This window comes from Physeter macrocephalus, chromosome 8, assembly GCF_002837175.3.
Source record: "Physeter macrocephalus isolate SW-GA chromosome 8, ASM283717v5, whole genome shotgun sequence".
In the NCBI taxonomy this organism is placed as follows: Eukaryota; Metazoa; Chordata; class Mammalia; order Artiodactyla; family Physeteridae; genus Physeter; species Physeter macrocephalus.
Genome location: NC_041221.1, coordinates 20,969,319 through 20,991,220, shown reverse-complemented (window position 1 = coordinate 20,991,220; position 21,902 = coordinate 20,969,319). Strand labels below are relative to the sequence as shown.

Sequence of the window (21,902 nt, the reverse complement as noted above, 5' to 3'; positions counted from 1 at the left end):
GAGGGGGAGGGAGGGGAGGAGGGGGAGGGGGAGGGATGCGGCGGGGGGGGGCGGGGGCGTGGGGGGAGATAGCTGGCAGTTGTTGTCACTGCTGTTACATGAATCTAGTTTTGCTTTATTCATTTTCTAGGACGTTGTTAGATACTTTTATTCTAAAGTGATAATAACATATTATTTCAGCCAGGCCTGCTGAGAGTATGAATCTTTCTGGTTCTGCGAAAAGTGTTTCACAGGCATGAGATCTCGGGAAATCATCTAGCAGAGGAGAAAACTGAGGACGTCGGACTCAATGCCTTTGCTTACGGCCCCATGGACTGTAAATCCTGGAAGGGCTGGGGTGTTGGTTTCTCAGGGATGCTATAACAAAGAGCCACAAACCCGGGGCTCGAAACAACAGCATGTATGCCTGGTGGCCAGAAGCCTGCAGTGCGGGTGTGGTGGGGCCACTGCTCTCTCCCAGGCTCCAAGGGAGGGTCTTTCCGAAACAGGAGGGAAAGAGGCAGGGAACAACCTTTGAAAGAATGCCACGGCCCGAGGACACGACATAAACTGATTAGAACCAAATGGATCCAAGATGGCGGACAAGTCGACTTCTTCCACTAGACCTCGAGCCTCAGGAGCAGCAAGCGCGCATGGGCACGCTGAAAGACACGCCCACAGGCGCCGTGACAGTGCCGAGACCGACCGCAAGGATCAAAGGGTGGGCGGTGGCCCAACTCCTGGAAATCCCCGCCCCTTCCTGAAACAGCTGGAACACTCCTCCCACTCATTAGCCTGTGAAATTACGCGCTCCTGTACAAACTGACCACCCCAGATCCTGGTGCCTTTCTCACCTTCTGAGATGGCCCACTCTCTGTCTATGGAGTGTGTTTCTCGCTAAATAAATCCACTTCTTACCTATCACTTTGTCTCTCACTGAATTCTTTCTGCGATGAAACAGCAAGAATCTGAGCTGCATTAAGTCCTGAAACCCGGTGTGTGATCTCAGTTGGAAGACTGTGGGTTTTGGCCGGGTTCGAGTCCCGGCCGCATGGGTTCAAGTCCTAATCTGGGTTTCGGCTGGGTCTGAGTCCCGGCACGTGGGTTTAAGTCCCAGTCTGAGGTGTACGGTTTCACTTCCAGCCTTTCCCAGCTTCCGGCAGCCTCTGGGGTTCCTCGGTTTGTGGCTGCATCACTGCCACGTTCTTGGCCTTCAGCTTCCCTCTGTGTCTGTCTCACGCAGCCGTCACTTCTTCTGCGTGCACGTCTGTGTCCAAGTGTCTCCTCTTCATAAGGACGTCAGTCCCACTGGACTAGGGCCTGACTCCCGGGTGACCTCATCTGAGCTAAGCCCGTCTACGGGGACTCTGTTCCTGGGGTTAGGACTCAATCTAACCCTAGACGGCGAAGCATTCCTGGAAGCTGCTGCTTCCAGCCGCAGCCGCGTTTGTGCGTCTGTGCCACTTTTGACGCTGTAACCCCCTTCCTGAGCCCTCGCTGGTATGGGCTTCCTTCCCACCCCTGTCTTCACAGCAGCTGCGGGATATACACGGGTCCTGGCTTTGTGGCCCTGCTCCCCTCACTGGCAGGAGGGAAGATCGCCAGCCCACCGGCGCTGGGGGCACTTCAAAGAACAGAGGTGCTGCTCTCAGGGTCTCAATAACTCTCACGCTTTTGCTGTAATGTCTTCAACTATTAGCTAAACGGCAATTTTTAGCTCTTCCTCATTACCTCCAATAATAATCCTCTGTGTCTTTAAATACACGGTGAGCCTGGGAAATAAACCCAGGACTTCTGACTCTAAGAAATCTGTGTTTCCCGCTGCACCGTGATATCATCTATTCTTCTGCTGGCCTCCCAGCTCTGTCCTGTTCCCCAGAGAGACGGCAAAGTCCGTGAAGCAGGACAAGGATATACATTTTTGGATGCCTCTGCGTCAGCGGCCCTGGAGATTAGGATGGAATGCTTCTGAGTGAATGAAGCCAGGGAAGCAGAGCAGCGTCCTCTCGGGCTCAGAGGACACGAGCTGCCCGTGTGGGCGCTGGGGAACCAGCCACGCCAAACTTCCAGCGTTGCGGCCGCATCAGGGGACCGTCCCGATGCTCAGATGGTCTGCGAGCTCTCCGGTCTCACAGCGAGACGTGACTTCCACCCTGTCTGAGCCTGAGCCTCAGTTTCCCCACCTGTGAGATGGGGAAGATGCCCTCCAAGCTCACTTCAGCTTTAACATACTTTGTTTCCTATGCTGTTGGTCAAGTGGATCACAGACCCTCTTGGGGGATCTGACAAAGGCCTCACACTCTGGAAAACAACATGACTTCGGGGTGCGGTACCCCGGGAGTCCATCAGGGACCCCGCACGGTGGGGTGCCCTTGCGGGAAGGGGCTCTGCAAGGGCCAGACGCTGATGCTTCCAAGTGCAGCCGCCCGAGGGGCTGCTGCCCGGCCAGCGCCCCCTGCTGTCAACGGCGAGGCCGCGTCAGGCCCTGAATCCCCCTGCCTGACGTTCAGCTTGACCGCCGAGTCCAGCAGCAGACGTTCAAAGAGGCTCGGAGCAGAGGGTGGAGCAGATGACGTAGCTGATGCGTATGTGACGGTTACATCCGGGCTGTTCTTCAGACATCTGCGTGGCTCCGTGCTCGTTTAGCTAAAGCCTGGCCTAAACTGGGATTTGGCAAATTGATACGAACATTTCAAAAATCTAACCCGCGGCTTGCTCTACCAAGGTCAGAGGACAAATTAGAAACGCTAAAAGTGTTTTCAAACGTACTGGTGATGCTGCTGAGCCCTGGTGAGCAGGACACAGGAGGTGAACGCAGCAAACGCCCAGCCTTGGATGGACCAGCTGGCCAGGGCATAGCCACACCACTCAACGACCTCTCCGAAGTAGTTGGCTGCAGTGATGTATTCAAACAAGCCCCCTAGAAGAAAACAGAGGCCCAGCAGTGCGTTTACTATGCAACAGTGAGTGCCTAACGAAATCCTGACTTAAGAGATACCAGGGGAGACTTCCTCGGAGAACATACAAATCAACTCTGGGGAAATACAACCTTTACAGAACTTTCATCAGTGAGGCCCAGCTAACGTGACCGGTCTTACTATTTCATATCACAACTTCTGGTGGCAAGTACGCGCCTGTATCGATACCTGTCTGTTTGACTATAAAATGCTACGGTTTCAACACACTTCAGTATATCACCTCACTGGTTAATGAATCAAGCTGACAAAACTTAAACAAGGATGGGGAACACAGACTAACAGTTCATGAACCAACTCGATAAAATGGACCTATAGGGACCCCTAGACAAAGAGTTGAAGAAAATACAAATTTTCAAGGACAGACTCATTCATTCCCTCCTCAGATCTTCGCAGACTCATCAAGTCTACATGACAGGCCAGACCCTTCTCGAAGCACGTGGGGTGCTGTGTGGACCAGACCCCTCCCCCAACATCCGGGCCATTACACCCCAGGGACGGGGCGGGGGGGGGGGGTTGAAGAAAATACAAATTTTCAAGGACAGACTCATTCATTCCCTCCTCAGATCTTCGCAGACTCATCAAGTCTACATGACAGGCCAGACCCTTCTCGAAGCACGTGGGGTGCTGTGTGGACCAGACCCCTCCCCCAACATCCGGGCCATTACACCCCAGGGACGAGGGGGGGGGACCCAAGAGGCAGAGCACAGCACGGGGGCCTGGGAGTCACCGGGCCGGAGAGCAGAGCGGCACACTCCAAGGGTAACCCCGGGGCCGGAGTTTAAGTCATTTGAGGTTTACAGGGTTTTCTGGTCATTTGTTCTGCTGTTATTCCTGTATGGTTTCCAGGAAGGTAAGCTGAAGGATTCCAAACTAAGTGCTGCTGTGTGCTTCTCACCTTCACTCTAGTTTTAGTTTTACCTGACTTTTTTTTTTTTTTTTTGCGGTACACGGGCCTCTCACCGCTGTGGCCTCTCCCGTGGCGGAGCACAGGCTCCGGACGCGCAGGCCCAGCGGCCGCGGCTCACGGGCCCAGCCGCTCCGCGGCACGTGGGATCTTCCCGGACCGGGGCACGAACCCGCGTCCCCTGCATCGGCAGGCGGACTCTCAACCACTGCGCCACCGGGGAAGCCCTACCTACTGATTTTTAAAGAAAATTTTCAGAAGCTCTATTGTTTCCCAGCTTGTATCTATTTTGTCCTTTTTAGAGTATATTGCTCCTTTGCTCATAATTTCAATCCCTTTTTTATTTTTTAAATATTTAAGTATTCACTCTACAACTTGTGTCTATGAATTCTAAGATCTGAGATCGCTCACGTTCAGGAAGCTCTTGTTCGTGGTGTCCTGTTCCTCATGGGTTCTGCAGCTTTTGACTGTGGCCCTTATTCTGTGGTGTGTGGTCTGCTGGGCTCTCGGAGGCCTGAGTTGAAGGCAGGTTCCTTGGGGGTCCGGACTTGCTTGCGTTGGCCACAGGCATGAGAGCACCACCCCCAGGAATGCATGGACCCTAATTCACAGCTGGACGTTTCACAGACCAGGCAAGTGGCACGAATCTGGGCCACAAAACCAGCATGAGAGTCAGCTAGTGGTCACAGATGAAAACAAGACGCGCTCTGGACTCTGGCACTCACTTAGATTTTGCCCTCTGATGATTACTTGCTTTCTTGATACCACGCTGATGCATTTAAATTTTTCACCCAACATTTTAAATTGTTTTCGGAGGGAGGGTCAGGCAAGGTGTCGATTCTATTCTGTGGCTAGAAATGAAGTACCGGACACCCCTTGTAGACCACAAATTCCTACTAATCTCTCTTTCCAAACACAGATATAACTGGAGCTTCCTTTTGGCTTAGTAAGCCTTCAGTTAGTCAGAACTGCTTCTTCTATCATTTTAACAAAACAGTAATCAGTCACTGTTACGAACAATAATGGTGACTCACACTGGAAGCCTGCAGCTAAAAAATACTGCACTTGAGTTACGAGATGTGGCAAAACTAAAACAGCAAAGCGTCATTCAGTAAAATTTCAGAATAAATTCCCCATTTCCGGTACATACCCCTTGGTATTTTATATCCAGTCTCCCCTGGTTTCCTGAGGTTCCTTAGGACGTGATCTGAATGGATGTTTATCAGCATGCCCGACAACCACAAGACAAAGCCTAAAGAGAATAAGATATAAAGAAAATAAAATATTCAAGAGTATTATGGTTAATAAACTACAAAGTTTACAAACCCAAGCCTGAATGAAGGGTATTACTGTAGTCCTTCATATTATCATTATTGGTATAACATATTAGCCATGACTGATAGCAAAAATCACTGTATATAATAAATATTGTGCTTTATTTAGAAAGAGGACTTATAAGCACTGCTCTAGGCCTGCTAGATAGGGCTCTGCTTTTCTAATAATACTATTAAATTATCTAATCTATTTAAGATAGCTTGACCTGATGGCCACAATCTGTTTTTAGGATGACTGGTACGATTAGAAATTTGACTTATGACTAAGGCACAAGGCTCTTTTCTAGGAAGAGGTATTATCATTGTCAGTGGGTCAGCCCACAAAGTTTACTTGTCCTCTCAAACACTGTCTGAAGCACGACGCCCCCTCTGGCCCCTCCCTTTGGCAAAAGAGGAGCCGGGAGATCCCAGCGCGTGCTTTACCATGACCGGCTGCGTTCAGGCCCCTCGAGGGGGCGGGGCGGAGGAGCTAGTCTCTGGTCCTCGTCTCTTCTTTCTCTATAACCTCATTTGAACAATTTAACGCACATCCATGGCCTCTCCACCCGATTTCCTGCTCATTCATCAGTCGGTGTTCCTGGGTCTGTTCGCCCACCTCATCTCCCAACTAAATCTTCAACTGCCAGCCGCCCCGCTCTGAATTAGATATTCCACAGCCTCTGAACATTTTCTCTCCAGTTCTTCAAAGCCTTCAGAGGTTTCTCAGCACTTAAAGGAGACTTATCAGTATCATAGCAATTAATTCCAACAAGAAAAGGCAAAATGTCAAAATAGTGTTTGATAAAAGGAATAACTTGATTTCCTAAAAAGAGTTAATTTGGGCTTCCCTGGGGGCGCAGTGGTTGAGAGTCCGCCTGCCGATGCAGGGGACGCGGGTTCGCGCCCCGGTCCGGGAGGATCCCACGTGCCGCGGAGCGGCTGGGCCCGTGAGCCGTGGCCGCTGAGCCTGCGCGTCCGGAGCCTGTGCTCCGCAACGGGAGAGGCCACAAAAAAAAAAAAAAAAAAAAAGCGTTAATTTGATTATTCTGAGGTATTTCAAAAAATGTGAAAGGCAGATGGTGCTTAATGGTGGCATTCAATTCAATTTCAGAGAAACGTACACTTGGGGTAACATTATTATTCATCAGTTATCCCAGTGGCATGAAATAGTTTTCCACAGTTAGAACAGGGACATACAAATCATGTTCAGGTCTACAGTAAGGCTTTCAAGATTTCTTCCTATTGATTTCACTAGGCAGCTTCCTTTCTAAACAGTTTGTACCAAATTGTCTAATACGCTTTGTAAGTCACTTATTGGATTCATCAATTTATGGCTGACTCGCTACCTTCTTTGAATTTCAGTATGTCACTTCTAGGTGATTTGGCCCCCAATTTGATGTTCCAGAAAGCAGCACGCTCTCAAAATTCCATGCTTCCTTTATTTGTCTTCTAAGAGACAAGCTCCCTCAATGGCCTAGATTCGTAGGAAAACTCATATTTGTGCTTATCTGAACTAAACATTTAATTCCATGGTTAGGGATCTTAATATCTTTGTATAAATTCTTTTAGCTTAACCACTCTTACTTCTCTGGGAAACTTTTTGTTAGGATTTTATTACTAGTGATACTTGCTTAACCTTTTCATAATAACTATTGTAAGTATAATTAATTATGTGATTTCTAAAATTATTCATGTAATTACAAAAGCTATAAACTTTATGAAATGAATATAATATCAAAAAAGTAACCCAGTTTGTTTCTCAGTTGGCATATTTCCTCATTTTCAATTACTTCTGTTCAATCATAGAGAAGTTAAGAAGTCTGTATACAATTTATTGATGTCTTAAATTTTAGACCAATTTCAAAGGCACCTGCAGGTAACATGGTCTATCTATAGAGCGCCTTTAAATGACATTGAAATTCACAGACCAAAGAATTCTTTTGTTTTGTTGTTCATCAGAAGTTCAAACAACTCATCATAAAAACGATTCCCATGAGAATCTCAAATAAACATTTAAAACCTTTATCTTTTGGTTTAAAAAACAATCCCCTTTCTCTGTCCCTCATTGCCTTTTGTGGGCCAGCGTGATGATCTGGTTTAAACCACCACTCTGCTATTACTCGATTTAGATCTGGGGCCAGCTGCTTCACCATATGACCTTTCTTTCTCCAGTGAAAAGGACCTAACCTTTGCCCTTTTCTGAACCTCGGAGAGGCAGAGGCGTGGGTACAGCTCCTGGCAGATGGCCCAGCCTGTTCTGTCTCCTTCTGAGAGTTGGGGGAGAAGAAAATCAGACAGGGAGCCGATAAATCAAGATGATATTTAGGGGCGGGGGGCGAACAAAACAATTTAGTCTGGTGTTTCATGGAGGCACAGACTTGTGGAGCTAGAAAAGGCTCTTGAAAATTTCCGTATTCGTCCCCCCTTTGATAGATGAGGAAGCAGATCCCTTGTTGTCACAGTTCCCAGGTTTGATGAGGACTCTGCCCTGGGAGCAAAATTTTAATTCACAGAAAAAAATATGACCGAGAAATGTGAAACTGCTTCGTCGACAACAAAGTACTACTCAAATGTTCGTTTTCTCTATTATGACAAATTCATACACATGGAGAAAAAAGCCAGATGAAACGTAAGGTCACTTTATGTACTTTAGGGTGAAGGGCTCTGGGGCAGTTTGAGAATTTGATGGACCAGCTGCAGATTCTTAGCATGCTACCTTGGGGGTAAGCTATACCTGAATGTGCTAGAATGTCTAAACGTTAGGAGGGTAAACATACAGAAGAAACTTCCTTACAAACAAAGAGCTCCCAAATTACGTAGTTTTAACATCCTTGCAAATATTTTTGATGGCTAATGTTCTATCATCATTTTTGTTCAGAACTTGTAAGGTTATAATTAGAACTTGAAAACGTACATTACATTCCTTGATAAAAATAAAAAAAATTTCAAAAACATCACAAACCTCAAAGTTTAAAGTCAGTATAACCATAAAAGTCTAATTGCCTTGTTGGCAGATGACCCAGTCTGACTTTCTCTCGCTTTCCAGAAGAAACCGTAGGAGGTTTAACGACTGTCTTAGATTACACAGTCAATTAGCGCCCAAATGAGCTCACTCCCCATCCACTGCTCACTCTGCTGGAGCTGGCTGCTATTTTTAGGCTCACCTTAAGAACAGGTATTTGTGCTCTCAGTGCTTGAGTGGGCAAGGGTGACGGGCACCTGCGTCATCTCCTGCTACTGATGCGGCACTGGGATGGCCTGACCCTCCCTCCCGCCACTGCTTGGCCCCCTGCTAGGTCATGGACCTACGCAGACTCTCTGTTCTCTCAAGAAGTGTGCGCTTTCTAACTGGACACTCCTGGACGGTGAGCACCGAAGTTATGATTAGGAGGATGGAGCGCATCACTCAGGACACTCACCTGTTAGGAATCGGGGGTCAGTGAGCCAGTTGTCAGCATATACCGCATACTGGCTCAAGTATCTGCTCTGCAAGTAGCCATTACAGGTGCAGAACATGAATGCCAGCATAAAGGTGTACAACGGCATGGGCTTTCCTCCTCGGATCAGAAATGGGAAAATCAAGGCCCTTCGGAGAAAAGAAACATATATATATATATATATATATATATATTTTTTTTTTTTTTTTTAAAAAGGCAACAACGATAAAGAATCTAATTTCTGCAATTCTACTTCACGTGTCTTGGGTTTTTAATCCTGCTTTTCGTACAAAAGTCATTCTTAGTGATACTTGCCCTGAGTACTACATCTGTTAACAGCAGCATTTCTAGTTAAAGAATGAACCGTGTTTCAATAATGGACACCACCGTGCCCAAACTCAGGTCCCAACCGCACAGAATGTGAAACAGACACACTGAATGGGAGAGACGGAAGGCTTCAAGAGGCTCTCAAAATTCCCACCACCCGAAAACCAGTAACCCGTTCTAGTCTGAGCACCGTGAGCCGCGGACTGCCACCACGTCCACCGCCACCTCGTCCACCGCCACCACGTCCACCGCCACCACGTCCACCGCCACCACGTCCACCGCCGCCACGTCCACCGCCGCCTCGTCCACCGCCGCCACGTCCACCGCCGCCACGTCCACCGCCGCCTCGTCCACCGCCGCCACGTCCACCGCCGCCACGTCCACCGCCATCACGATGGCCCTCACTCCCCGAGCGCCCGTCACAGCAGCGCCGCCCGGCTACCGGCACGGGAGACAGTGTTACGCACGGTGGACAGAGGACAAGATGAAGACTCAGAGTGGTTAAGGAACCTGCTCAAGGCCACAGGGCTAGAGAGGGGCTGAGTTTCAGTGTAAACCCGGGCAATTTGACGATCATGTTCTTCGGTTATATCACGCTGGTGTGGGGGCACATCACGAAAAATTTAAAGAGGGAACATACAAGGACAAGAAACTTGAAACGTATGAAGAAAACAGGATGCAAAATTTTATTCTGTTTGAACTCTCTCTTTAAAATCAGTGCGTAATACATTTAAAGAAGGGGCATCACTACGTAACCTACAGCCCTTAAGAGGATAATAAGAAACTATTTTCAACAACTTTATGTCAATACATTTGACAACGTGGATGAAATAGACAAAATTCTTAAAAGACAAAGGTGACCAAAACTGACCCAAGAAGAAAGTGACAACGTGAATTCCTCTGTCAGTGAAAGGAATTGCTGTACAACAGTTCTGCATCCAGACTGTGGCGATGGCTACACAATCCAATCCAATTGACTAATCCAATCTCCCAAATTGATCCAACTACAGACTTAAAATGAGTGAATTTTATCTATGTAAATTATAGCTTAAAACAAGGAAAAATGTAAACACTTACTGTTTCCATTTTGGCCATCTACTCTAGAGTGAAAACGTAACTGATTGTTAGTAGTAATAGTAACAGCACGAGAGCAGCACTATAATGTTGGCTATGCATCCTCAAGGGATTCTCTCCTCAACAGTCTCACTCAGCATCTGGGGAGAACTTTCATGTGAATCACAAGCAGCCTTCAAGTTTCTCGTCTTGTTCACGACACTTCCCCCAAAGAAGACCTTATTCAAATTTAGGGCAAAGCATCCATCTGGCTATGACATCATCAGTGAAGGAGAGATTCGCCTGGAAACTAGAGTGTTGACAAGCCCCTCAAAAAGAACAGGGAATCTCAGCCATTTCTCTCTGCCCCGGGAAAACACGATTCCTATCTGGCAGAGGGTACAGTGGGCTGGCACTGGGGAGGCAGGTTAGCTGCAAACACTCACACTGCAAGATCAGGACTTGGTCTTGACCGGGGGTAAGTGTGCGTGTCTTGGACCGGCACAGGCTCCCTTAAAAGCAGGCAGGGATTCTGACATGCTGTGATTGGGCACTGCTGTCGAGGTGCCTTTCTGCCTCTCCCTGTTTCTCAGCCAGGGTAGGGGCCCTTGTGGGAGACCCGGAGAAAACGGTCCATGGCAGAATACAAAATGGTTCTCACCCTGTCCCTGAGTGCCCAGACTTCAGAAGTACCAGGAGCGAGCAGCCTCACTCCCACAGTCAGCGTAGGGGATTCTCTAGCCGTGGGAAAGTAGAAAGGGGACAGTATGGTGAGAAAGTTAGGAAAAAACTCCTCAGGGAGTTATGGTCTCAAGGAAATTTCCAGGAGGCAAATTGCAGGACTGAACTGAGAAAGTGTCAGAGTTCCAAGTCTGGAGAAATACGGAAAGAAAAGAAGAGAGAGCAGGATATAAGGCTTGTGGGAGACGCAGGGGTTGGACTTGGTTTAGAAAGATGCCTGTTAAAACGTAGAATGCTCTGTTCCTGAAAGACTGGGACTGTTGACCGGAACGGAACATGCTGAGTTCAACACAGGCTAATAGAAACGCCGGGTCAGAGAGTAGAGGGGAAAAACAGTAAGCCTGGACTAGGAAAAACAGGTGCTAAAAAATGGTGGGAGGCAAACTTCTAGGCTAGATGTCACACATTTCTAGATTATAGATGCATGAACTGTTGAAGAAGCAACTCCGAGGAAACATTCTGCGAAGGTGCTAGATGTTTCTGTACAGCAAACTTTTGATGGATTTCTCCCAATCCGGTTTCAAGTTCGGGGCTGAATTCTGAACTGGCCAACATTGGCTGGCACACTATAAACGTGAAACCCAAACCTCTCTTTTGTTTTGCCTTCACAAATGTTTCTCATCTGTCACTAATGTTCTATGCCTGAGACATCAACGTGAGTCTGGATCAGCTGTCAACAAACACAGCCCCTGGGACAAATCCTGTCCACCACCTGTTTTTTACAGTCTGTGAGCTAAGAATGCTTTTTACATTTTTAAATATTGGGGCTGGGGGAATCAAAACAATATTTCATGACATGTGAACATCATATGAAATTCAAATCTCAGTGTCCATAAATAAAGCAGCACTGGAACAGGACCACGGTCCTCTGTTTACGCGTCGTCTGCGCAGAGTTCAGGAGCTGTGACAGAACCTGTACGCGGCCGTCTTATCGTTTTGCGCTGCTGCTTGGTGTACTCGCTGCCCATCACCGTGATGCAGTGACCTGAGTACCAAGCATAGCACTGGGCTGTGTATGACCAGTGCACACCCAACCCGTCAGAACAAGAAAAGCTGATGGCCTCTTCGTGCTTTGAAGGTACAGTGGAGTGTGGGCTATTTTGTTACTGCATCAGATGGCAAAGCATTCTTTGGGATGCAGTGCCACTATAGCTGTGCCAGGAGAATATAACAGAGGTTCCCACTGCCAGGCTGAGCCGTCATCACAATGTCCCCAACTCCCAGGAAAGCAAAGATCAAAAAAAATCAGAGAATTTAAAACAGCACCCCATGACAGAATTTCTTCACAAAAGAATGAAAATGAGGCTACGGACCCCCAGGAAGCTACCAAGCAGTTCATTTTGTTAGCCAAGCAAGGAAAACCATATGCCAACGGTGAGGCAATTAATTGCAGCAGCTAAACAAACATGTCCAGGGAATATAAACTTGCTGTACATTATTATTAGCCTTTTGGGGAGAACAGCACTAGAGGAGTTAGGACACCAGGAGCGACGTCAATAGTTAAAAAGCGAGGGCTTCCCTGGTGGCGCAGTGGTGTGTCCACAGAAGTGGATGCTATTAGCTCAGCTGTTTATTCTAGGGCTCAGTGCCGAGGCTGGAGTGACTGCAGGCTCAGGCTCTCTAAACAGTCTGTGTGGAACAACTAAAGGTGAGGATACTTCCAAAGAGGTTGAGGAAACACTAGTTCAGTACAGCCTGAAGTGGAATCAGCTAGGATGTTATTACTCATGGTGGTAAAAATGTGTGGGACAGACACACAGATAAATTACAAATTTACAAAGCTTGTGAAAACGTAAGGTGTTTAAAGCTATCTCCTATACCATCAGGTACTTGGCAAAACAAACAAAATCTATTGTGTGTGACCGAATCAATAGTGTCAACAGTGCATGTGATATTCCCTCCATGGACCTGACCACTATTTTGAGCTCAAGACAAATCTTCTCATTGAGAAAAATTGCTCTCAACCACTACTACTGAGCTTTTCCTTTAAAAAAAAAAAAAATTATTTATTTATTTATTTATTTTTGGCTGCGTTGGGTCTTTGCTGCTGTGCGTGGGCTTCTCATTGCGGTGGCTTCTCTTGTTGTGGAGCATCGGCTCTAGGCGTGCGGGCTTCAGTAGCTGTGGCTCGCGGGCTCTACAGCGCAGGCTCAGTAGTTGTGGTGCAGGGGCTTAGTTGCTCCGCGGCACGTGGGATCCTCCCGGACCAGGGCTCGAACCCATGTCCCCTGCATTGGCAGGCGGATTCTTAACCACTGTGCCACCGGGGAAGCCCACTATTACTGAGTTTTAAAGGGTTTGGAAATTAGCTTTTGCTGCTGGCTCGATTCACCTTCTTAGTGAATCCACCTAAAACTGCAGGACAAAAATCACTTAGGTGCAAAATTTACACTGTGTTAGTTATTTCAACGACAACTGACACTGTTTGAATCACAAGTCATGTCAGACTGCTCTATATATTAATACTTTCCATGCTGTTAAAATTAAAAGCAGCAGCAAGATCTACTTTCTCACATCAATGTGCAGTGGACACAATTTCTAAGCCCAGACTAGTTCTACCGGTGTTTCTCGAACCTTGGTTTCCATACTTCAAAATCCACTTAGCTGTGTAATCGAGGAGCTGCCACCTGATATTCAATCGGAAGATATTAATCTACCATGTCATGACCCACTAAAAGGCAGATATCAAGAGAGAAGAATGCAATAGAATTTCATGGGACTTCCTTGGTGGCTCAGTGGTTAAGAATCCGCCTGCCAATGCAGGGGACATGGGTTCGAGCCCTGGTCCGGGAAGATCCCACATGCCGCGGAGCAGCTAAGCCCGTGCGCCACAACTGCTGAGCCTGCCTCTAGAGCCCGCGAGCCACAACTACTGAGCTTGTGTGCCACAACTACTGAAGCCCACATGCCTAGAGCCCGTGTTCCACAACAAGAGAAGCCACCGCAATGAGAAGCCCGCGCACCGCAACGAAGAGTAGCCCCCGCTCGCCGCAACTAGAGAGAGCCCGCGCGTAGCAACGGAGACCCAACGCAGCCATAAATAAATAAATAAATTTATAGAATAAAGTTTAAAAAAAGTCATAAAAGGCTTTCAAGCCAGGGTTGTGTTAAATTAAAAGCATAAACCTGTGGACTGATTCGAATATTTGGCAGGACATACATGGGCGAGAGGACACTTTCAAAGATAAAATGTCATCGCGGTAAGAGGTGGACACTTACGAGAGATTTTGATAAGAAGGCGCCCTCACCCTGATGTCCGATTAAGTGAAATGTTATTCCCCAACAACAACAAAAAGAGCCCCACTCTTCTCATTACAGCTGTATTACCAAAACTGCACTAAGGTACCGTATTTCAAATTTTGTCAATACAACTTTTGTGAAATCTTGTTTTCTCTTTTGTTATAAATTCCTACACCATGTACCTTATTTTGTCCTTTGGCCCAGAAAGCTTAACATATGCACTATCTGGCCCTTTCCCCAAAAGTTCACAGCCCTTGGTCTAGATTAAAACAGGAGATCTCACCTAGAGCCATCACTTTGATTTTCTTAGAAAACACTCCCGCCTGTGGCCCCGGCATTTGGATTTCGGCGGCAGCCGCCGCGTCCCGGGGCTCACTGTGGCTTGGTGGCTGGCAGGGACTGCGCACCTGTGTCCTGTTACCTGACCAGGCAGGAGAGGTGCGCTGACTTCCGCTCCTACGCATGCCCCGGGGGGGAACTTGGGGAAGACAGTCGTAACGGACCTGGAGAGAGGATTTACCTCTCTTTGGTCTCACGTGAATGTCAGTAAAGGGGCAAGGACTGGAAACAGGGCCTTATAAAGGTTGACACAGGCCTCTTCTGCTGCTCTCTGCTCTGTGCCCTTGGAGGGGACAGCAGTGACCCTGATGTCCACAGGCCTGGCCATAAAACCATCGACGTCAGAACAAGCTATCCTGAGCAATGCCACCTATGCCTGCAGACCTCTAGGACTGCCTCTGAGGACACGCCGGCCAGGGTCTCCAAGAGCCAGATGTCCAAACGCAACGTGCCTTCCAGAGGGGAGTGCTCTGCTCCCTCTTGCCATCTTTTCAATTATTTTTCTCTCTCTGGGTTATTCCCTTTAGCTTTCCATCTTTTCCTTGGAAATCCATGCAGCTGTTGTCAGCAGTGTCTTCCTTTGACTTGGGCCAATGAGGAACCAGAATGGGACCAAGGAGTGGTGGCTTCTGGGCGTGGCTTTCATCTGAGCCCTCATCTAGACTCTGGCGGGACAAGAGCAGCTCAAGGATTGCGGTGGACCCCAGCCGTTTATCAGGGTGAAGGATCCAGGCTCAGACAGTAAGGAAGGCAGGCACACCTGCTGGATGGACACAGCACCGGTCACATGCCAGGGTCTGGGAGCCAGGCCGCCTTGGTTACAACAGACACTCATCTTCAAAAGCTCTTCTCAGACATTGCCTCACCCTCACAATCACCTATGGGAAATGAATACCACCCCTCTTTAAAATAATGGTATTAAGTCAGAGGTTGAAAATGCCTTAAAATAGAAAATAATCTTTTGAGAAACTATGAAGCACTTGGACTTAAAAGTATTTTATTTAGGTACTGGGTTATAAAGCCATTTCCTCTTCTGGATACACAGGAGCCAGGTCCCAAGCAGCTAGGAAGGAATTCTGTTTCCTACATCATCAGCAGCGGATGTGGGATTGAATTTGACACTTTGTTCTTCACTGTGTTACAGTTTCCTTATTTTATTTTCTTTCTGTGCCATGTAAAGAAAGAATATGTACTTTCCATCAAATTGTTTTTATTACCCAGGGAAACTTACAAAAGTTTGTGTTTGTAGGACAATCAGGAATGCAGGGAATGTTTGATGACTGGATGAACCCAAAGCCCTGAGATGCCGGAAACTCCGTGGGGCTTTGATGCTCAGGGCGCTCTAACACCTGTTTACTTTTTGGGTGAGTTTCCATGCTTAGAAAGCATAAAAGTGCTTCTCGTAGCTCCTGATAAAAACATTCCCAATAATTCCTAATGCTATACAACATGCTTTACCCTACTTAACAGATCAGGACCCCGAGGCTCAGAGGAATACGGCGCCCTGGGTGATGGAGAGAGACAGTAGGCTAGGAAGAGGCAGGCTCCCAGGCAATGTCCCAGGGGTGCCATCCAACACATCGCAAGGTGGTGGCGAAAAGCAGGACCAAGCAGGGCTGGCTCTGTCTATTCACTTTGGGGCACATTAGTCTTTAGAAGTCATCTTTAGTAAGTATTTCTACTAAGCCAGTATAATACTTATGCTAAGTGACAAAAGTGGGACATAAGGTTTAATGTGTGTTTATACGTGTTATCTTTACTGCTTAGAAAAAAAAGTAATCAGAAACTTATTAAAGGGTTTCCCTGGTGGCGCAGTGGTTGGGAGTCCGCCTGCCGATGCAGGGGACGCGGGTTCCTGCCCCGGTCCGGGAGGATCCCACATGCCGCGGAGCGGTTGGGCCCGTGAGCCATGGCCTCTGAGCCTGCGTGTCCGGAGCCTGTGCTCCGCAACGGGAGAGGCCACAGCGGTGAGAGGCCCGCGTACCGCAAAAAAAAAAAAAACAAACAAAAAAAACTTATTAAAGACAGTGAAGGAGATGGGAAAGAGATATGCCAAAATATCGTCAGTGTTATCTCTGGGTGATGGAACTATAGGTGGGTTTTATTTTCTTCCTTCAATTCTTCCACATTTTCTAAGTTTTCTACAGGAGCACGTACCTCAGTTGTAGGTTCTTTTGCATGCAATACGCACACGTGTATTTTAAGTCCTGGAACTGAATACATTCAGAACAGACCTGATGAGTGAGAGGGAGAAATCTGCTTTCTTGGGCTGAAGGCTTGCAATTGCTTATTGGAAAAGGCTCAGAGAGAATCAGGCAAAATTAATAAAGCAAACCACAAATTTTTCCTAAATTTCTTCCTGAATTTTAAGGAAACAAGAAAGTGTCCTATTAGCACCCAGGAAGGAAAAGGGATTACAGAAAAGAACAAAGTCCCCAGAGCTAGCCCGCATTTCTACTCTCACTGCAAAGTAGCGCCCAGAGACCCAAGCTTCTCATCCTCCCGAGCAGCTCTCATGTGGTTTCTTGAACCACTCGAGCCAGTAGGGTTAATGCCGACACGAAACCCAAGTAACTGGCAAATAACCACTGCGCCCATCTGCTAGAAAGACTCAAGCGAAAGCATTCCTTTCAAACGTCAACATGCCGGCAACCACGTGGAATGACAATTCTTTAATCGTTGAAAGTTAAGATTTCAGTTTTTGGGCTCCCAGACACAAGCTCCATGACTGCTTAATTTGCATAGTGAAGTATAAGAATTCTCTCTTAAAATGTTTTCCCAATAAACTGCAATAACAACACTGCAGTTTTCTTGCAACGAGAAATAAAGCAATCATTCAGCAGATGCTTTGACTCTGGAAATGGAAGCAGTTGGACATCATCTCCTAGGACAGCCTATAATGTCGCCCACCAAGTTTGGGAACACAAAGTAACCAACTTGGTGATCTGGCAGTAATTTAGGTAATGGTAGATTTAACCATTTTTAAATGTTTAAAACTGAGAGTGGTTGTTGATTTTAATATTTGACTGTATTACTTTTTCCTCAACAATGTGACATCAATGAAATCTACAGCACTTCCTGGATTTGGATCAGTTCCCTTTGCTTTTCTTTCTTTCTGTAAAAGACTCTTTCCCCGTAGTGATTAAACTGCAGTAAAGCTACATACTTAAATAAGCACTTTGCTCTTTCAAGGCAAGGTTACAGACACAATGAATACTTTACTTTCTGTCATTCTATAGTTTGACATAAAAGTTTTCCTTTTCTCAAATTATTTGAATCCACAAGGCAAGGGCCACGGATCTGGGGTGGTCTTCACCCTCTCCACTCCTCTGCTGTGTTTTAATCTTATACATGCTTTATGACACAGTTAAAAGAGAGGCTGGGCCAGGCTCTCCCCAGACCATTAACAGGCCCCAGCAGGAGGAACGAGCAACCTGAAGGAGGTGAGGTGCTTTGAGGCACTGCAATCAAGGCTGATAACAGAATCAAGATCCCACAAGGTCACAGATCCGGTTGAGCACAGACCTTGGGGCGGGTGTTTGAAAGTCTGCACACTTGGGGGGGCTGTTTGGCACCCTTCCTCTGTGGCCTCAGGGGGACTGGGGCCCCAGTGGTAAATAAACAGCTCAGCGCTCAAGTGGGACTTTGGTTTGTAAATATTGTTAAACAGAGGAGCTGATGAAGAACTAATCAGTGACTCACTCACCCACTGCTAAATGGAAAGGGAAAATCTGTGACACAGGTACCTGGGTTCGGGTCATATTGAATCCCCGCTTGGCCAGACAGAAAGCAGCAGAACACGAGGTGAGACGGGGTTGAGGGAGCCACACCTGGGCTTCTGACAAATGCAGAGCAGATCTGAGTTGACTTGAGAACAGGCAACTGCCCATTTCCGGCATACACTTGCCTCAGGTGAGCAGGCGAGAGGTCGGACACGCTCCACACACACAAAACCAAGGGCGGTGGGAGAAGATGCGGTGGTGCCCTTGGGAACTCAGAAGCCCGTGACCAACAGGAGGTGACCTCAGTGCAGACAGGATGCAAAGGCCACCGGCCGCTGGCGGGACAATCCTGTGGTTTGCCATAGATTAAAAACACCTTCCTACGGGGACTTCCCTGGTGGTCCAGTGGTTAAGACTCCATGCTTCCACTGCAGGGGGCATGGGTTCGATCCCTGGCCAGGGAACTAAGATCCCGCGTGTCACACGGTGCGGCCAAAAAGTTAAAAAAAAAAAAAAGTTACTACAAACATCCTTCACCATCCTTGGGGGAGCTGGTCAGGGCCCTGGTGTGTTCTGTCCCACAGCTGTCCCCTCTTGCCCTCCTAGGCAGGCCTTCCCTCCCATCCCTGGCTCTTGTGCCCCAAAGATCCTGTTGATTCTCCAGAGTCTGTCCTGTATTCATTGACTCAAGAGAACATCTCAACCCTGTATGCCCAGCGATGAGTAGAACACCCAACACATCAAGCGATCCGTAGTCGGCGTGCGCCGAATGAAGAGCTAAAAACACGCAGGCAAGCACCCCTCCCCACAGACCGTGGGAAGCCTCTTTCCGGCTTCAGCCCTCAAGAGGCTCAGGCTCCCCTGGGCCGGGGCCCCGCCTCCCTCCTGTGTCAGCCCACGTCTTAGCACAGGGCTTCGGCACACGTCTGCCAAGTTCTGGAAGTCGCTGCCCACTCGGTCTCGTGTCTCCCGAGCATGTCCCATGGTCTGTGTTTCTCCCGCCACTGGCGTGACTCAGGCTTGCATTCACCTGCCTCCCTTCTTACTGTCTTGTCTGGTCTACAGAGCCCTGACAGAGGAGGGGCTGAGGAAACAGCTTGTGGGCCAAGGAGCTCAGCGCTGTGGAACAAGCGCTCAGTGTGGTTTGCACTTCCGTTCTCGTCCAAGTGTTCACCGACTTAGGTCAAATGACCGTTTAATAAATTAGTTGCTCGGGTAGAATGGAAGATGTTTATCTTTTCTATTTGGAAAAACTGAAACGCCCCCAAACCACATGGGCGATGTGTGTAGTAACATGAACGACTTGAGGATAAAAAATAGCCCAGCACTTTAAAAAACTACACGTGGCCCGGCGAATCCTTTGGAGCAGAGTTTTTGAAGCCACCGGTCTAGAAACCGAGGAGGGGAGCGGGGTGTTAGTCCCGGCAATCGCCCATCAACAGCCTTGGATAAAACACCTGAACTCTGTGGCTCCGTGGCCTCATCTGTATGAAAGGATCTATTCCAGTTCTATCTGTAGAAGCGACTTCGGCCCTCTGGGAGGCCGCGTCCAGTCTCCCGCTAGAGTGAGCCCCGAGGCAATTACACATGACACCTTACATCAGAAAGCTTCAACTCCAGGCTTTCAGACAAAGCTCTGTAAAGCGCTCCCTCCACCTATTTCCAGTGCCTTCAAGGTCTTCAGAAGATGTTCTTCTTGGCACTCGAAGCAGGCAGCAGCATGCCCAGATGTCACGCAGAGCGTGTATGTGGACGTGCCTGTTTGCATGGTGATCTGAAGTGGTGTTATTTGTCACCATTGAGCATTCAGACTTCCCAGAACCTCACAAGCATTTTATGGAGTTGCCTTTAGTATTTAATACACATGCCAGTCCCACTGGTGGGTAGGTGGCACCATGGCTACGCCAATTTCATCGAGGGGGCAATCTGCTGCAGAGCAGCTTAATAACTCACCTCACCAGTCACCAGTGACGCGGCTGGGATAACGCCTAGCAGTCTGACTCCAGAGCTTGCTTTTAGTTGTGACAAGAACGGACAGCCATAGGTTCTGGCATGTTTATGGAGAAGTGTATATAGTCATGAGAATTCTATGGCTATGCAAACGGAGTAATGCTCAATCACATTACAGAACCTCCATGAGTCTGGTAAAAACTCTGCTTACTGGAATTCTCTAGGAGTGTCAGAAACGGGGCACCCAGAAAGCCTTGTGGAACACTGACTCTGCCCACTTCCAGTGCCTGCTTAAAAGCAGATGGGGACACAGCTGTGCCAGGGACTCAAGAGAGGCTTAGAGACACCCACACTTCCTTCCTGTCCCACTTTATGAAGTGGGTGTAGTGGGGTGGGACCCACGATCACAGAGGTCAAGTAACCTGCCCACGTTCACAGAGCAGGTGAGCCCAGGTCTCTCGCATGCAGGGAACGACCTTTTTAACTTGGCAGCCTTTTGAAGTCTGAATACACATTTTCAAATTCTGATTTTAAACTTTTGTCCAGCCATTTGGTTTAGCTGTGTAAAAGCCAAAACCTAAGAGCTGGAGAAAGTCCCAATTTATTACGAGACCTGAACAGTTCAGACACAGCCATTGAGCATTCTTCACAAAAATGAAACACTTGGAAGTCACCGTAAAGACCTTATGTGTGTTTAAGGTTATTTCTTGGAAAGCCACTTCCACAGTCGCAGGGGCCCTTGCGTAATGTGGAGGTGAAAGTCTCTGAACGTGATCCATTCAAACCCATACAGTCCGTGCATTGTAAAGGGGAAGTCACAAGGAGTTTGAGGAAACCAGGCTCCCAAGTTGCAGGTGACCATTTGGCTGGGGGAAAAGAGCTTCTCCACCCACAGCAAAGAGCCCAAAGTGGAACTACAAAAGTAGAAAGAGGATGCTGGGAGAGGGAACAGAGACGCAAGGAGAGGGCGCCAGGGGTGGCAGGGAGAAGGGAGCAAACCAGGGGTGGCAGGGAGAGGGCAGTGCACCAGGGGTGGCAGGGAGACTGCAGCACACCAGGGGTGGCAGGGAGAGGGCAGGGCACCAGGGGTGGCAGGGAGAAGGGAGCAAACCAGGGGTGGCAGGGACAAGGCAGGGCACCAGGGATGGCAGGGAGAAGGGAGCGCACCAGGGGTGGCAGGGAGAGGGCAGGACACCACAGGTGGCAGGGAGAAGGGAGCGAACCAGGGGTGGCAGGGACAGGGCAGGGCACCAGGGGTGGCAGGGAGAAGGGAGCGCACCAGGGGTGGCAGGGAGAAGGCAGCGCACCAGGGGTGGCAGGGAGAAGGGAGCAAACCAGGGGTGGCAGGGAGAGGGCAGCGCACCAGGGGTGGCAGGGAGAAGGGAGCGCACCAGCGAGGCCAGGGAGAAGGGAGCGAACCAGGGGTGGCAGGGACAGGGCAGGGCACCAGGGGTGGCAGGGAGAAGGGAGCAAACCAGGGGTGGCAGGGAGAGGGCAGGACACCACAGGTGGCAGGGAGAAGGGAGCGAACCAGGGGTGGCAGGGACAGGGCAGGGCACCAGGGGTGGCAGGGAGAAGGCAGCGCACCAGGGGTGGCAGGGAGAGGGCAGGACACCACAGGTGGCAGGGAGAAGGGAGCGAACCAGGGGTGGCAGGGACAGGGCAGGGCACCAGGGGTGGCAGGGAGAAGGCAGCGCACCAGGGGTGGCAGGGAGAGGGCAGGACACCACAGGTGGCAGGGAGAAGGGAGCGAACCAGGGGTGGCAGGGACAGGGCAGGGCACCAGGGGTGGCAGGGAGAAGGCAGCGCACCAGGGGTGGCAGGGAGAGGGCAGGACACCACAGGTGGCAGGGAGAAGGGAGCGAACCAGGGGTGGCAGGGACAGGGCAGGGCACCAGGGGTGGCAGGGAGAAGGGAGC

General features: G+C 48.8%; 1 protein-coding gene across 1 annotated transcript in view; it reads right to left on the bottom strand.

Moving 5' to 3' along the window:
- Positions 1 to 21,902, bottom strand: part of SRD5A1 (steroid 5 alpha-reductase 1) — a 31,628-nt gene that overhangs the window by 4,142 nt on the left and 5,584 nt on the right. The window contains exons 2-4 of the mRNA XM_024128379.1: positions 8,594 to 8,760; positions 5,012 to 5,113; positions 2,749 to 2,899 (exon numbers count right to left, since the gene is read on the bottom strand). Of these exons, the coding sequence (XP_023984147.1) occupies positions 2,749 to 2,899; positions 5,012 to 5,113; positions 8,594 to 8,760 (420 nt within the window). The remainder of the gene's footprint in view (positions 1 to 2,748; positions 2,900 to 5,011; positions 5,114 to 8,593; positions 8,761 to 21,902) is intronic.